This window comes from Glycine soja, chromosome 19 (genome assembly GCF_004193775.1).
Source record: "Glycine soja cultivar W05 chromosome 19, ASM419377v2, whole genome shotgun sequence".
Classification (NCBI taxonomy): Eukaryota; Viridiplantae; Streptophyta; class Magnoliopsida; order Fabales; family Fabaceae; genus Glycine; species Glycine soja.
The window spans coordinates 13,369,731-13,386,137 of NC_041020.1; the positions used below are offsets into that span (position 1 = coordinate 13,369,731).

The window sequence follows — 16,407 nt, forward strand, 5'->3', positions numbered from 1 at the left end:
GGATAGATGCATGCGGTGATGGGGTGAATTTATGAGGCACATGTGAAAACACCAAATGCAACATGGACAAGTGCTATTCTGTGACCACGCGTCAATTTCTTGTGGCTTTAGTTAGGTTATATATTATATATATGTGTGTGTATGTATGGGGATTTTTATTTTCCCATATGTAAATGCAAGTTCATGCCCATACATGCCTTGCTGTCTTTCCGTTTATATGATGATGAGTTTGACACTACTATCTGACCCATCCCAAACAGATTCTACGCTCTGTTACATAATCTACAGGGGCAAACAACATTATTGCGTTCATATTTTAAAGTTTAATGAGAAACAGAAGAAAAACAATTACCAACATAAGATGTTCATAACCACCTGTCTACAGATGGTTGACCCATCCTTTTTATTCTCTGAAATCCCTTTATCCAATAACTAAAAGTACTAATTTCACAGGGAATAAATCTTTGTTCAAAGTGTATATATAATCATTAGGTTGAGCGCGTGAGACAGACAAAATTTATGGTATCAACGTAACGTTTAAACAAACAATCATGGAGATAATTAATAACAGGACCTCCTATAATAGGTAAGCAAGCATGCCACTGGAAATATATTAAGTGTTTTGAACTATGTGGTTCTTAACTGTATCTTCTACAATGCACATAGCACCTCATTTAAAATATATATAAAGCATGCAGATATAGTTTAATATAAGATCTCGTATATATTACAGCACATAGCTAATAATGGTACGCAAAACCAAACATCCAACTACTTATATAAACAAACCCAATAATATGTTTTAATCCAGAGACATTCCAGCCTTATGGAACTTCAGAACTTAGGTTTTATCTTGATAATATTTAATCACCGTTCAGTAATTGCATTGACCAGCTATCCTCCATGCTCCAATAGTTAATGTTGTTGTTGTCATTGGTACAACAACTGGATTGATCAGGATTAATTGTAGGGAACTGAGTTGAAAATGGCTCTAACATTCCTTGATAACAGGGTGGAGAATACATCTCCATGGGCTCAGCCATGGTGGAAACATGGCTAGTGCTAGCTTGGTGATCATTTATCTCAGAATTATTACTACTCTGTTGCTGAAAGTTCTCAGCTTGCTTGATGTGCTTCTGGATCCTTGTCCTCCAATAGTTCTTGATCTCATTATCAGTCCTTCCAGGTAGATGCTTGGCAATTTTGGACCACCTGCATCAATTGGTGAATACGCTGTAACGAAATTTTGGGAAAACCTCTAAACTTTTTAAATGGATGAGTAAATAGTGACAAAGAAAATGCCTTGCACTTTAATTAGTTACATCAAACAATTGGATAAGCAATTATTTTTTAAAAAAAATTATTGCTTTTAATAAATTTTCCTTACGAAAAAATAAAAATCAAACTAGTGGATATAACTATAGTCATATTGATCAGAGTAAGCGGAGAGTCACAAGAAATCTATAATATGTTGAAATATGTGGTGGAAAAGAGGGTACACGAGTGTGCATGAGTGATAGTAAGCTAAACTAAAGAATTTGTTTAATTTCTTGAAAAAGAAATTATTAAGTTGAAATTTAATCAAAAACTGCCTAAAAATGACTGCCACACTTTTTATTAACTAAAAAGTGGCAACACCTATATTAAATACGATTGTGTGTCTGATGGAGGCCATGTTCATTGGCTGAGAATCAATGTGACGTTATGTTTGACTCTACTTATAAAACGATTAGTGTTGAGGTACGTAAGATGCTAAATTTCCTTTGATGTATGAAGATAATGCCCTTTGCTTTGTAGCAGGGGCTCCTCTAAGACCCGAAAATCAGATTTCTCAAAGCATGCCTCAGGTAGAGAGAGTATGGTTCAATTAAAACATTTACTATTCTCTTCTCCATCGATATCCGTTCATACACATATGTACATGCATACACACGTATACAAATTTTCTACATAGCAAATTTTAAACATGTCACCTTCATTTCTTGTAGTAATAATTTACCTCAAACTCGTTTGGCTATCCATCTCTGTTTATTTCAAGAAAACCCACATTTCATTATACTCGTGCCTCATAAAAGCTAGTCATTTTTATACAACAAATGTAATATATATTTGCAAAATTAGTTTGAATTAAACATTTTGCTTGTCTTATATTACTAGTAGATGATTCGTTTCCTTAATTGGCTGAGAAGGAATTTGGGATACTGCGAAAGGTACGTGTAAGGGTGGTGCTAACTAGCTAGTTTATATATGCACTATGCATGCATGTAAGTGTATCTTCAGTTTATATATGCACTATGTAAGGTTATCTTCAAAGAGAGGCTCTAAAATTTACAAGGACACCTGCCCTTGTTAAGAAAAGCCAAAAGTGTATGGTTTGGGTCTATTTTCACTCAAACTCTCTTTCATCCGAACTAGAAAGCTATAAAGATATGCCCACTTCCATGAGTTCAACCTAAAGTGGAAGGTGCTCATGTCCAACTTATTTTGCCCTCGTTCACTAGCCTTATAGAAATAGTCATTTGTAAACTAGACGACCCTTTAGGAGAATAAAACAGCTTTATATATATAATTATATTTGCTAGTATAATAAGAAAAAAAACCTATAATTATGTAAAACAGCATTATGTTGAGAAACAACCTTTCTAATACAATCTATTTCTTGTTTAATGTAATCTTTCTATCAATAGTTTTTTAAAAATCATCCAGCCTCGATTTTACTCAGTCACCTGTTCACACATCCTTTATTTCAATATTTTATTGCTTTCTCTCTCTTTTATTAAAACACGGGCCATTTGTTTGTTTTATCTTCCTCTGCCTGGGGAAAGCACAGGAATTGCTCTAGTTTTAACTATTTACAATCATATTTCTCTTCCTTTGGTCATCGATTTATTTTTCTTGTTTTAATGTAGTTTAGTATGATGAGCTATTTTTCTATCTTATGTAACAAACCCAGAGGGAAAAGAGTATCAAATACATCATCTTAAATAATTTTAATTATTTAAAAAGTAAGTATAAAATAACGTGTTTCTAAAAAACTATTTTGTTTTCTTATCTAGTGTATATGATAAAAAAAAATCATATAATATATGATTTATTTTATTTTGAAATAAAACTACAGAATCCATACAGCCAAACCTCCAATTTTTTAGATAAGTGATAGATTCTTAGAAGTTAAGGTTTCATGGTACAATTTGTTTATGAATAAAAATTAAAATATTCCATTCATCAAATTTACGAAAAATTTAGAAAGGAGCACATAATTCAAAATCAACAGGAAAAATTCATTAATTCATGTGGTTCTTGTTAGATCTAAAAGGCCTAGGACCTCTCTTTCGCCTGCCATATGTATGCATATGTAAGAGAGAGGGAACGGTAGCGGGGATCATTGCAACAGTAAGGATGGTTGTATGTATGTACCCTTTAAAGGAAAACAGTCCAATTCTTCCATATGGATGGAATCCGAGACAACCAATCCTTTTAGAAACTCTAAAAATTCATATATAGATTTTCTCCAAGAAATTTGTGGCCACAAATCCAACAAATCCCCATGTGTTGAAACCTTTCTCTTGGCTAGAATTCTCTCCCCCGATAACACTCACGACCCCCCCTCAAATTGTCGTCCAAGAATATTGTACTCATGTGCTTCCTAGTGCAAATGAATGCCTCCAAAGCCAAATACTACAACTCAAAAGAGAGCAAAGAACTTCTTTCGTGGTTCAAAACTGAAGAAGGGTTGACGAAAAATTATTTTTTATTTTCTGGGTAAGGATATCATTATTTATGTGAAATATAAGATCTTTGTTTCCTTATCAATTTTCATCGTATTTATGAAATACCTGTTTCCCCACTTTGCGTGGAGCTCCATAATCAAAAGTTGTTCCTCGGGTGTAATATTCCCTCTTCTAACATCAGGACGGAGGTAATTTAGCCACCTTAGCCGGCAACTCTTTCCGTTACGTTTGAGACCTGTTAAAGCATGCAAGATGATGAATCATTTTCTCGCACCATAGGGTTTAAGTTTGAACGAAAAAGAGAAAAGAAGAAGAGAATACAAAGAATAAGAAAAAAAAAGTTGAACGAAAAATATGTTTACCAGCAGCTTTGGCCAAAGAGTTCCAAACACCTTCCCCATGATTTGCAATATAGTTCATCAAGATCAAGTCTTCTTCCATTGTCCAAGGCCCTTTTCTCACTTCAGGATCTTGAGACGTCTTACACTGTTGTTTTTTATCCATTGACTTGTGTGTGTGATAGAGAGAAGGTTGGGTGGGGAAGAGGGGAGAGAGAGATACTGATATCTTAATAACGGGGGTTGGCGGGTTTAAATAGAGGCAAGACAAATTATTAGTTAATTTTAATGAAAATTTTCTATTAGGGATAACAAGATATGATTTTACGTACCTAACTGTGTTTATCATGTAAACACATGCATGCATGACTATGTTTTTGGTTTCCTTCGGCAAAACTAAAGCTTAAGAAAATAGTCATTACGTACGTACTCTTAAGTCACGCACATGCACGAGGGCATATCAGGTGTCTAAATACATTATTTTTTTTTCAAAAGTGACGAGATCAGGAGGCTATTTTAGAAATATCTCAAGCCTTGGTGTTATATAAAAACGGTTATGCGGAGGGGAAAATTCAAATATTTACTGTAGTTTAGAGTTTTGTAATGCAAATTAAATGACATAATACGTATTTATTAAGTTGTCGTGTTGTGTTTCGTCATAATTTAAGCTGATTATTACATCACCCTTGTTACGACTAAAAAGTGGACCTGCGCCCCAGCTGCCTTCGAACAGAAGTTGCTATTCTCATCCCCGAGTTTTGCTATTTTGACCAAGCTGATTATTACATCACCCTTGTTACGACAAAAAAGTGGACCTGCACCCCAGCTGCCTTCGAACAGAAGTTGCTATTCTCATCCCCGAATTTTCTATTTTCACCACTCATGTGAGTGACTTTTTACTGAATTCCAAAAATACTCTTCTTACAGAATAATGATTCCTTCGTACATTCTGTTACAATGTATGGGGTGGAAAACAAAAGTATAGAAATAGAAGTGTGATTCAATTGCATACATGCACAATGGAATCATACTTCAATTGTATATATATATTTTTTCATGTCATATATTGCAATGAAAGTATATTAATTTCCATAGTACCCGTGTGCAACATAATTACACTTTCCTTGTCATATGAATCACAACAAAAACATGATTCTATTATACACATGTATAATAATCATGTTTTCATTACATTGTTTGACAGACATCTTGTAGTTTGTTAAAATAGAACACTCGAATCATAATACGATAATAATGGCCACAATGTGCAGAAATTAACAAGCTTTGCTGTCAATACTATAGGAATAAAATCATTACACATAACATAAAAATAGAAAGCAATAACAATAAGTAATATAAAAGTAATTACTAAAATAAATCCCTAGTAATGTCTATAATATACTCAGATACTCTAGTTGAATGAAATGGTATTGAGTTCAATTTTGGCATTAGTTCAATATCTTCTCCATTGTGGTGCAATAAGAGGTAGGGAACAATCTCCTTTTAGAAAAAGTTAAATAATGATGAAAGAAAGGGTACAATATAGTTGAGTTAGTGAACAAATTTACATGCTTACAATAGTAAATAGTTTCTTAAGTAGATTATGTGTACCTGCACAAAGTAATTTTTGTTAACAAATCCAATAGCAACAACCTATTTTTATGCAACAGATGCTGCCCGACTCCTAAGTGAAAAGAAAGTACAAGTTTGCAGCATAGATAAGTGGATCAATACAACATTATACTTGTTGGATTATATTTGAATCATGATTTTGGTTTATATATTTTATATATAAAGGAGTCATTTCAATTATTATGTTTTAGTTTTATAGCGTAATAATTTCCTTAGAATAGGCAAGATTCATTGAATAAAGAAATGTTATTCTAAAAGCATCTTTGGTCTAGTATTATTGTTCACTAAGGTGACAATAATGCATTGAGGCTATTGTGAGTAGACTAACCATGTCTTATGTAACACCTTGAAATTCTGATAACTAAAAATAAATGTATGATGTATTTCTTGTATTATTTAATTACTTGATTAATTTGGATTATTTGAAGTTTTGTGTGAATTATTCTTGTGCCACTACTTGGTGTGCTTGTTAGGTTATGTGGAGTTTGATTGATCTACATTACAATTATAACTGTGTGATTCCAAGATTGGCCCAAAATCTGTTTTGGTAAAACAACAATCTCATATTTGTTAACCGTTGGATTTCTTTCCAATTTATATTGTAGGCTCACAACCCACGTCTACATGTTTTCACCGTTGGGATTTCCAAAATAACATCTAGAGTGTGAGATATAACCTTTGAATAGAAGCAGGGAAATATGTTGGAGCAGGGATTCGCCAAGAACTCGCCTAGACGTGTTTGAGTTGGGCCAGCTCGCCCAGGCAAGCAAAATTTTGCCTGACCGAGTCGTGTAGGTTACAAATATCACCAGCAACAAGAAAGGATGCATTTTTCGCTCCCTCTCCAAAACTCACCCAAACCCTAAAACATCTTCCTCCACCACCCACGACCATCAGTGACCACCATGAGCCGTCGCCATTTGCCACCAGACTATTGCACAGAGAGGAACACTTTAATTGTAGCGGAATCTCCAAAACTAAACTTGAGAATTCGGTAGAGAATGAAGCCTTCAACCATCCCTTCACGGTTTCTTCAAGGTAACCATGTTTTCTATGCCTTCTCCTAGTTAGTTTGAGCCTCTCTTAGTATCTTTTGTGATTTGGGTACCGTTATTGGATGTTTTTACAATTCCTTTGAAAAACATTTGAAAATGAGACATTGTAAAAGTTTCCTTTTTATAAAATTGATGTTTATTTGTGATGGTCATTGAACCCCGATCACATTGGCATGACCGGAATTTCAAAATGACGTCTTTTTATGTGGACTTGAAAAACACCATTTTAGTCCCTTTTAAATTTGAGTGGGTATTTGACCATGAATGTTAATGATAACCTTGCCTTTGAAATCTATACTAAATTGTATTTAATTTGGTATATAGAGCTTTGCATTCGGACTAACGAACGTGAACCTAAGAGATCTCAAAACAACACCACAAGGAGCTAACGGGAGAATATAGACACGTGAAGGGAGTTTATGGTTAGTTTATAGCTTTGGATACCATAAATGGGGTCAAGAAACCTAATTATGGGGATGTATGTCTATCCCTGTTGCGTGCTGGTTTTCAAGAAAAATTATGTTTTAAACTAATGGGATGCGATATATTTGCTAATGATGAATCAAATTGTGAATGATGTTGTTGTTGTAATGATTGAAATTATTGGGAAAAGTCGTAATTACAGAGGAGACTCTGTCCAAACTTTTATATCTATTCTTCTATTTACTTCTTTATCAAATTTTAAATGGGCATCAGAGTTTGTTTTGTATACCATAGTCCTCCTCTTTAATTTATAATTTTTTTCTAAAATATCAATCTCGTTATATTACGAATTATTATTATATGTGAGGTATGTTGTCTAAAGACCTGGGGAATGTGAATCCCAGACATGAGTTATGTAACGACCCTCCTTGTCGCTACAGTATCACTACTTTAAAACGCAAAAATTTCAGTTTTTAAATGAAAACTCCATTAATTTGTTAATGAAAACGAGCGTAAATTTTTCATGATACACTTTCATCAAACAACGCACAAATACTTGATTGAGTATGTATCTATCTATGTATGTATGTATATATATATATATATATATATATATATATATATATATATATTTATATATATATATATATTTATATATATATATATATATTTAATTAGCCTAGTATATATCATTCAGTTGATGAAAAATAAATTAGTTCATACATATATTTAAATTTGTGATTTACATCCCCAAATCAAAAGAATTGCGAAACCAGCTACCGAGGAGTTGATTAACAAAACACAACTCTCTCCCGAAATCATCTCAATGTCATGACATCGGCTTGGCGGCTCCAACAAAAAGAATCTCCCTCCATGTAAGCTACAGTTGTTCATCTGCTCCCACGAAGGAAGGTACACGATCATCACAGATGCCAACCACACGATACAAAATTGTAAGGGTGGGTTTATTATAAATGAAACCAACAATTGTCAAATGCCCATAATTAGCAAGAGAAACAATAACACGTGACATGCTCATACACAATTACCAATCAATTCAACCTACACTTAACTATTCATCAACTTTTCCACAATTCCAATCAATCATGCTTAGTATGATGCATGCACCTAACCTCAACTCTCAAATGCAATGTGATACCATTCATCGGGAAATAGCCTAAGCGTGTTCACATGACACTCTCACATAGGAAAACTAGGCAGTAAGTTTCAAGGTCACCCTTCATGCACAAGCAACTCCCTCCTCCCCTCATGGTGATCAGCCTGAGTCTCAAGGAAGTTCCAAACTGAGTGACATGCCCCCAAGTACAAGTATTTTCTCTCATGAAAAACTTCAAGTACTTACTAACAAAGTTTATATTATTTCCATACAGTATGAAATATAAAACATAGGCACCATCAATGCATTGATCGTGGATAATTAAAGATTCTAAGTCACCCCCTTCTTTCTCCAGGGATGCTTAAAACTCTTTAACCACTCTATTTCCTCCTCTAGGGATATCCATCATGGTCACAACACCCCCCCCCCCCCATATACATGCACAACATACATCATCATAGTGACATCATCAATGTCAACATCAACATCATCTCATTTTAAGGTCATTATCAACATCAACATCATCTCATCTCAATACCATCATCAACATCAACATCATCTCATATCAATGACATTATCAACAATAACAACATTATTTCATTTCAATATTATCATCAATAACAACATCACCTCATGTCAAAATATCATCAATGACAACATCATTCTCATATCAATATTACCATCAATAACAACATCACCTCATATCAACATTATCATCGATAACAACATCATCAGTAATCACATTCCTCACATACATACATATAAATTTCATGCCTGAGCTTCATACTTCTCAGGTCTTCAAACAACATAAGTCTAATAAGATGATAATATCATTCATCAATAGTAAATGTATTGCATCCCGTTAGTCGAAGACATTATATTTTTTTTTCTTGAAAACCAACATGCACAAGGATACATACCCATAATTGGGTTCCTTGACCCCCATTATAGTATTAAAGCCATAAATTATAATAAACTTCTCTCACCTAGCGTGAGCTCTTTGTCAGCTCCTCTTTTCTTCGCTCAAAATCCTCTCACGTTCACGTTCGTTGGTCCAAACACAAATTTCGATATACCAAATCAACGAAAATTTAGTATAGATTTCAAAAACAAGGTTAATATCAACATTTGGGGACAAATACCCCTATCAAAATAAAAGGGGCTAAGGGGTGTTTCATTTTCTACTACAAAGAGACGTCATTTTGAAATTCTGATCACGTGAAGGTCACGAAAACATCATCAGTTTTATAAAAAGATAGCTTTTACAACGTCTTATTTTCAAGGGGTTTTTGAAGGAAGTGTTAAAAATCTTATTACGGTACCCAAAACACAAGAGACACTTAGAGAAGTTCAAACTAACTAGGAGAAAAGGCATAGAAGTTAAGATTACCTCAGAGAAGCTATGAAAGAAAGGATTGGGAGCTCGTTCTCCACAAAATCCTTGAGGTGAACTCTGAGGATTTTTATCCGATTAAAGCGTTCCTCTTTGTGCGGAGGTCTGACGGCAAGTAATGGTGGTGAAGGAGAAGGAGTTAGGGGTTTTTGGACTGAAATTTTAGAGGGAGGGAGCTCAAAACGCATAATTTTATGTTGTGGGATATATTTATAATCTACAAATCTCACTTAGCAAGCTTGTCTCGCTAAGCAGAAATTCACTTTTGGCATTGAGCGTGGCCTCTCGCGCTTAGTGAATTACTTCATTGGGTTGGAATTGCACTTGGCGTGCCTGTCTCATTAAGTGAGTTTCCCTCTTGGGTGGGGAATTGTGCTTAATGTGCCTGCCTCGCTTAGCAAATTTCTCTCTCAAGTTAGGAATTGCGCTTAGCACGCTTGTCTCACTAAGCGAGATGTCCAAAACTGATATTTTACAAATCCCAATGATAGCATGAAGACTTGGTTTACGAACCTACACTCCAAATTTGAAGGCGATCCAACGGTTAACGAATCCGAGGTCATGATTTTACCATAATAGGTTTGGTTAAAACATGAAATCTCACAATTTCAACATAGGTCAATCAAATTCCACATAACCTATCATCCACATCAAACAATCACACATAACTAATTCACACAATACCTCAACTCATCAAAATTAATCAAATAACACAAGAAATACATTAAACATCAATTTTAAGTTAGTGAAATATCAGGGCATTACAAGTTATATGCATATATGTGGAATGTGATTGCTTGTGATGTTGATGATATTGAAATGAGATGATGTTGATGGTGATATTGAGATGAGATGATATTGATGTTGATGATGATATTGAGATGAGATGAAATGATGTTGATGTTGATGATGTCATTGAGATGAATGCATGTTGTGTATGTACATGGGGATGGAATGACCTGTCTAAGTATCCTTGTAGAGGGAAGAGGATTTGGTTTAAAAATTATAAGCGTTCCTTGAGAGGGAAAAAGGTCATCTAAATTTTTTAACTATTCAAGGTTAGTGCATTGATGGTGCCCATGTGCATTCATGGGAACACTATAAACTTTGTCGGTAAGTACATGTGGTTATTCATGAGGAAAAATGATGGTACTTGGGGGCATAACACTCAGTTTGGAACTCCCTTGAGACTCATGTTGATCAACCTGGGGGGGAGTGGTGGCGCATTGCATTTGGTAGTTGAGTCAATTGCATGCATCCTTCTGAGCATAATTGTTTTGAATTGTTGAGAATAAATGTTATTATTCATTATTATTTTCTTTCTAAATATTGTCATGTGATAATTGTTGATTTTTTACCATAAAATCACCCTTGTAATTTTGTACCGTGTAGTTGGTGCCTGTGATGATCTTGAACTTCCATTCGTGGGAGTAGATGAGCAGCGGTAGGTGTCTTGGAGGAAAGCCTTTTGTTAGAGCTGTCAAGTCGACGTGATAATGTTGGAGTTTATTTTGGGAGAGAGTTCCATTTTTTTAATCAACTTTTACTTAATTGGTTCATTAATTTTCTTGATTGGATATGTAAATTCCTGGTTTAGATACATGTAAAAACTAAATTAGACCTTGACACGTGAATGATGTATAGTGGTTATATATATATATATATACATATATATATATAGACACAGACACACACACACGCGTATTTGTGTGTTATTTGGTGGATGTATATCGCAAAACATTTATCACCATTTTCATAATCAAATAATAGAACTTTCACTTAAAATTGAAATGTCACATTTTAGAGTTAGTGATATCGTAGCGACAAGGCGGGTTGTCACATTTTAGTGGTATCAGAGCAAGTCGAACCTTTCGGCTAGTGAGTTATGTGTCTGTTGTGTTTCTCTGTGTATTTTGTGCTTTGTATGTTGAATGTTTGAGTACCTAATTGTATTGTAGGTTCTAAGGTTGTTTGTGTTTGAAACTTACTCACATTGTTGTTTTACATGGGTTATGGCGATTTGTTGATGCTATCATAACATGTTTGTATCCCTGATGTCTATTATACCATTGGTTTCAATGCCTTGTCACGAGTTAGGTTAATTAAGCGCAAAGCCTAAAAATAAGCAACAATCATCAATTATTCCCAATTATTAGCCTAAGACCAAAACTGAATTAATGTGAGAAAATAAGAGTCAAAGAAAGGAAAATAAGCTAAGAAGAATAGGAAAATAATAAACTAAAAATGCTCAATCAAATTCCACAACACTTATCTTTTGCACTCTGGGGCAAAACTAAAAGAAAGACTAAGAAAGATCAAACTAAAGTAAAACCACAAACTAAAAGAAAGGCATGGACAAGGCACACATATTTTTCAATGGATCCTAACAATGCACAAAAGTGAGAAAGATGGAAAATGGAGGAATAACATCAAGGTAAAAAGAAATCTATGAACACATGATCATAAAATGCAAAGTAGAAAAGTAGTAAAGTCAAATTTAAGAATGCACCAAGGTGAAAAAAATTTCTCAAAGAACAACACTCAACCTCACTAAATGTGTATGGGTTTGTGTTTAAACTCAAGCAGCACATGCACTAGCACACCAAAATTTTGACAAAACTCTAATCCATTCAACTTGAACCACACATGCATCAAAAGATCCAAAGGGCTTTTATTGGATTGTAATGTATGTCTTAGGTAAAGATGGATATGAGAAGGACATTTAGGCTAAAACTAAGAGAAAATAGGAGCAATGTGGAGTAAGCAAACAAGCAAAAGGAGGGTAAGAAATAAAAAAAACAAAGTGGAGAACAAAAAAAATGAAAATAAAAAGAACTTACAAGAATGAAAATGAATCACAACAAACTTCATTGCATTTTTTCTCTTCTTTGTTTTGTACACTTTCTTTCTTTCTTTTCTTTTCTTTTTTTTTTTTTTTTTGCTTTTTATACTCTTTTCCTTTGTTTTTGATTTATTTTTCTTTTTCTCTTTGTTTTTCTTTTTTCAAAAAATTAAAAGAAAATGAAATGGCAAACATAAAGGAACATGCATGAAAAAAAAAATCCCCCCCACTTGTTTGAAACCTACTCGCAAAACAATTCCAAAGCCACTTTTCTCTCTAATGTTTTGGACAACATGGGTTTCCACTTTTTGGCTTGTAATGAGCTACAAAATGAAAGAAAGGGTTAAAGGCCGAAAGAGGGTGACAATGGATATCAATGCATGGTAGGTTTATTTGGCTAGTAGCTAAAAGAAAGAAGGCTTAAATCATCTCAATCAATGCATGTGAAACAAGGAATAACAAGAAAGGCAAGGCAAAGCCTAGAGTAATCTAGCACAAGTGATGGAAGCTTGCTTGTGGAGCTTCTATGGAGGCTGGATCTTTGAGCTTCAATGAGGTCCTTCAATGGTGATTTTCCACCATGGAGATGCAGTGGAAGGCAAAGGAGAAGAGGAGAGAGGAGACATCATCCACAAGGGAATAAGCCAAGGAAGAAGGAGCTTCGCCACCAAGATGAGCCTTGGATAAGAAGCTTGGAGATGATGCTTCAATGGAGGAAAAGAAAGAGGGAGAGAAATAGAAAGGGGGGAGCATGAAATTGAAGGAAGAAAAGAGGGAGAGAAGTGGAACTTTGAGTTGTGTCTCACAAGACTTTCATTCATCAAAGTTACAACAAGTGTTATACATGCTTCTATTTATAGACTAAGTAGCTTCCTTAAGAAGCTTCTTTGAGAAAACTTCCTTGAGAAGCTAGAGCTTAGCTACACACACCCCTCTAATAACTAAGCTCACCTTCTTGAGAAGCTTTCTTGAGAAGATTCCTAAAGAAGCTAGAGCTTAGCTACACACACCTCTCTAATAGCTAAGCTCACCTCCTTGAGATGAGAAGCTAGAGCTTAGCTACACACCCCCTATAATAGCTAAGCTCACCCCCATTCCAAAAATACATGAAAATACAAAAAAAAAGTCCCTACTACAAAGACTACTCAAAATGCCTTGAAATACAAGGCTAAAACCTTATACTACTAGAATGGCCAAAATATAAGGCCCAAAAGAAGGAAAAACCTATTCTAATATTTACAAAGAGTGGATCTAACCTTGACCCATGGGCTCAAAAATCTACCCTAAGGTTCATGAGAACCCTAGGGCCTTCTTTAGTAGCTCTAGCCCAAGCCTCTTGAAGTCTTCTATCCAATACCCTTGGGGGGTAGGATTGCATCAACAAGGATGAAATCACACATGAAGCAACATGAATGGAATAGTGCAATCCATCTGCAAAGGCCCAAAAACTCATAAGGCATAATTCTATCACACATGATCTACCTTAAATTTTATTTTCCAAGCCTACTTATCACTTCAACAATTGCAACAATGGTTCACACAGTCATGAAACCTTTAAACAAAAAATGATACATCTCTCACAATTTATACAAGTTAGATATCCTATGAAAAACATGAAAAAATGTCTAAATTCAACAAAAACATTAGAATAGCAAATACATCAACTGCAAAATCTTCAATTTTTTTTTTCATTTTCTATAAGTAAAAATAGTAAAACAGCAAAACAGAACAATTACAGCAAAACCAAAAACTACAACAAAACAGAAACAAAAAACAGATACAAGAAGTAGAAACTAAAACAAAATACAGACTATAGAAAAAATAGAAAATATAACAAATACAACAAAACAACAGATTTTTTCTTTTGTAAACCCTTCCCCTCACACTTGAAGTGCACATTGTCCTCAATGTAAGCATGCAATGAAATGCAAAAAAGAGACAACATATAAAACAAGGAAGAAGAAAACTCCTCAAGTGCCATTCATGGCACATCATCACATAAAATTGGCAAGACTAAAGAGAGGTCCGCCACAAACTCCTCTTCCACTTGAGGGTTCTCATGAAGAAGCTTGAGCTGGTGACCGTTTACTTTGAAGTCTTTGCTGACAACTTTGTTAAGCAATAACAAAAGGTCCATCCACTACTAGAAAATAGGATTTTAACGTCAATTATTAAGGACTTTCAACATCTGTTATTAACCGATGTTAAAAGTACCAACGTTGAAAGTAATACTGTTAACATCAGTTTTGGAAAACCGATGTTAACATAAAATGACAACATCAGTTATTTAAATAGTCGATGTTATACAGTAAGAATTATAAAAAAATCATATATCTTTATATCAACATTGGTTTTTACCAAAAACCGATGTTAATATATATGACAACATTGGTTTTTATCATAAAACAACATTGATTTTTAGTAATAACCGATGTTATTTTTTTATTTTTTTAATGTGTTGTCTATTTTTTAATAACGCCAAATTAACCTACAAATTTAAAAGCAGAACCACAACAGATAATTTCCAAACAATTTTTACCAGAAATTCCATAAAAAATTGATTATTTACTATAAATTAAAAGAATATTTAATGCGCATATAACATGAATTGTAAAAAATGTAAATTAACTAAACTACAATTCCAAAATTGTTTAAACATTAATTGTTTAATTTTGAACTTTCAAATAATACGTTGCCCACTGGATGCAAAGCGTCTTCAATCTCTCTAGTTCCAATGGTCTAGCATCATTGAAATTCTACATGACATAATAAAACATAAGTCAATAATATATAATACCAATTATAACAAAATGAAATACGTTTGAATTAAACAATTATTGTTTCCCAATTATTCTGGAAACTTCCTAAGATTATAGTTGACATCCAGTCCATGACGTAATACCCACACTCAGTGCTTCCTTTTTGTCTATTACACTAAATACATTATGAAATTTAGATATTCAATGTTAAGTATAAATTAGTCTACACAGTATTTAAATATAACTAGAAGCATTGTTTAAATGACTTACTTTAACAACAATCCACCTAGTAGCAGCCATGGATTTACTTTATGGAGTATCATCAAGTCCTTTCAGGGCACTGTTCTATAATTTATGGATCTCACTTAGCGAGCTCTTCTCGCTTAGCAAAATTCAACTTTTGGAATTGAGCGCAACATTTCACACTGAGGACAATTTCTCTACTGGTTGGAATTGCGCTTAGCGCATTGATATCGCTACATGAATTTTATCCTCGGCTTGGAATTGTGCTTAGCGCGCTTGTCTCGCTATGTGAGATACTCAGAAGTGTTATTTTAGAAATCCCAATGGTTAAAGCACACAGGTTTAGGTTAAAAACCTACAGTCCAAATTTGAAGGCAATCCAATAGTTAATGAGTCCAGGATTGCGGTTTTACCGAAACAGGTTTGGGTAAAACTTGAAATCTCACAATTTCAACATAGGTCAATCAAACACCACATAACCTAACATCCACTTGAAGCAATCACACATAGCTAATTCACACAAAACCTCAACTCATCCAAATCAATCAAATAATCAAATAACATAAGAAGTGCATTAAACATCAATTTTCAGTTAACGAAATTTGAGGCGTTACAACTCTCCCACCCTTTTAGAAATTTTGTACCCGAAATATACCTGACTCAAAAAAGTTTGGATAGGCTTCTCGCATTTGACTCTCTAGTCCTCACGTGGCGTCTTCTTCTGATGCACCTCCCCAGATCACCTTGACCAATGGAATCTATTTCCCTCTTAAGTGCTTTGTTCGCCTATCCTCGATCCTCAAAGGAAAAGTTTCATATGTCAAGTTCTCCTTTAATTGTATGTCATACAATTTGATCACATAAGATAAATCAT

At 34.2% G+C, this 16,407-nt stretch overlaps 1 protein-coding gene across 1 annotated transcript; it reads right to left on the reverse strand.

Annotated features, from left to right (window-relative positions):
• Positions 1 to 580: 580 nt before the first annotated feature.
• On the reverse strand, positions 581 to 4,305 carry LOC114399870 (myb-related protein 305-like). Its single transcript, XM_028362085.1, has 3 exons — positions 4,094 to 4,305; positions 3,837 to 3,966; positions 581 to 1,212 (listed from the first exon to the last, which is right to left on the reverse strand). The coding sequence occupies exons 1-3, from the start codon at positions 4,233 to 4,235 to the stop codon at positions 864 to 866; spliced, it is 621 nt and encodes a 206-aa protein (XP_028217886.1). The 5' UTR covers positions 4,236 to 4,305; the 3' UTR covers positions 581 to 863.
• Positions 4,306 to 16,407: the final 12,102 nt, after the last annotated feature.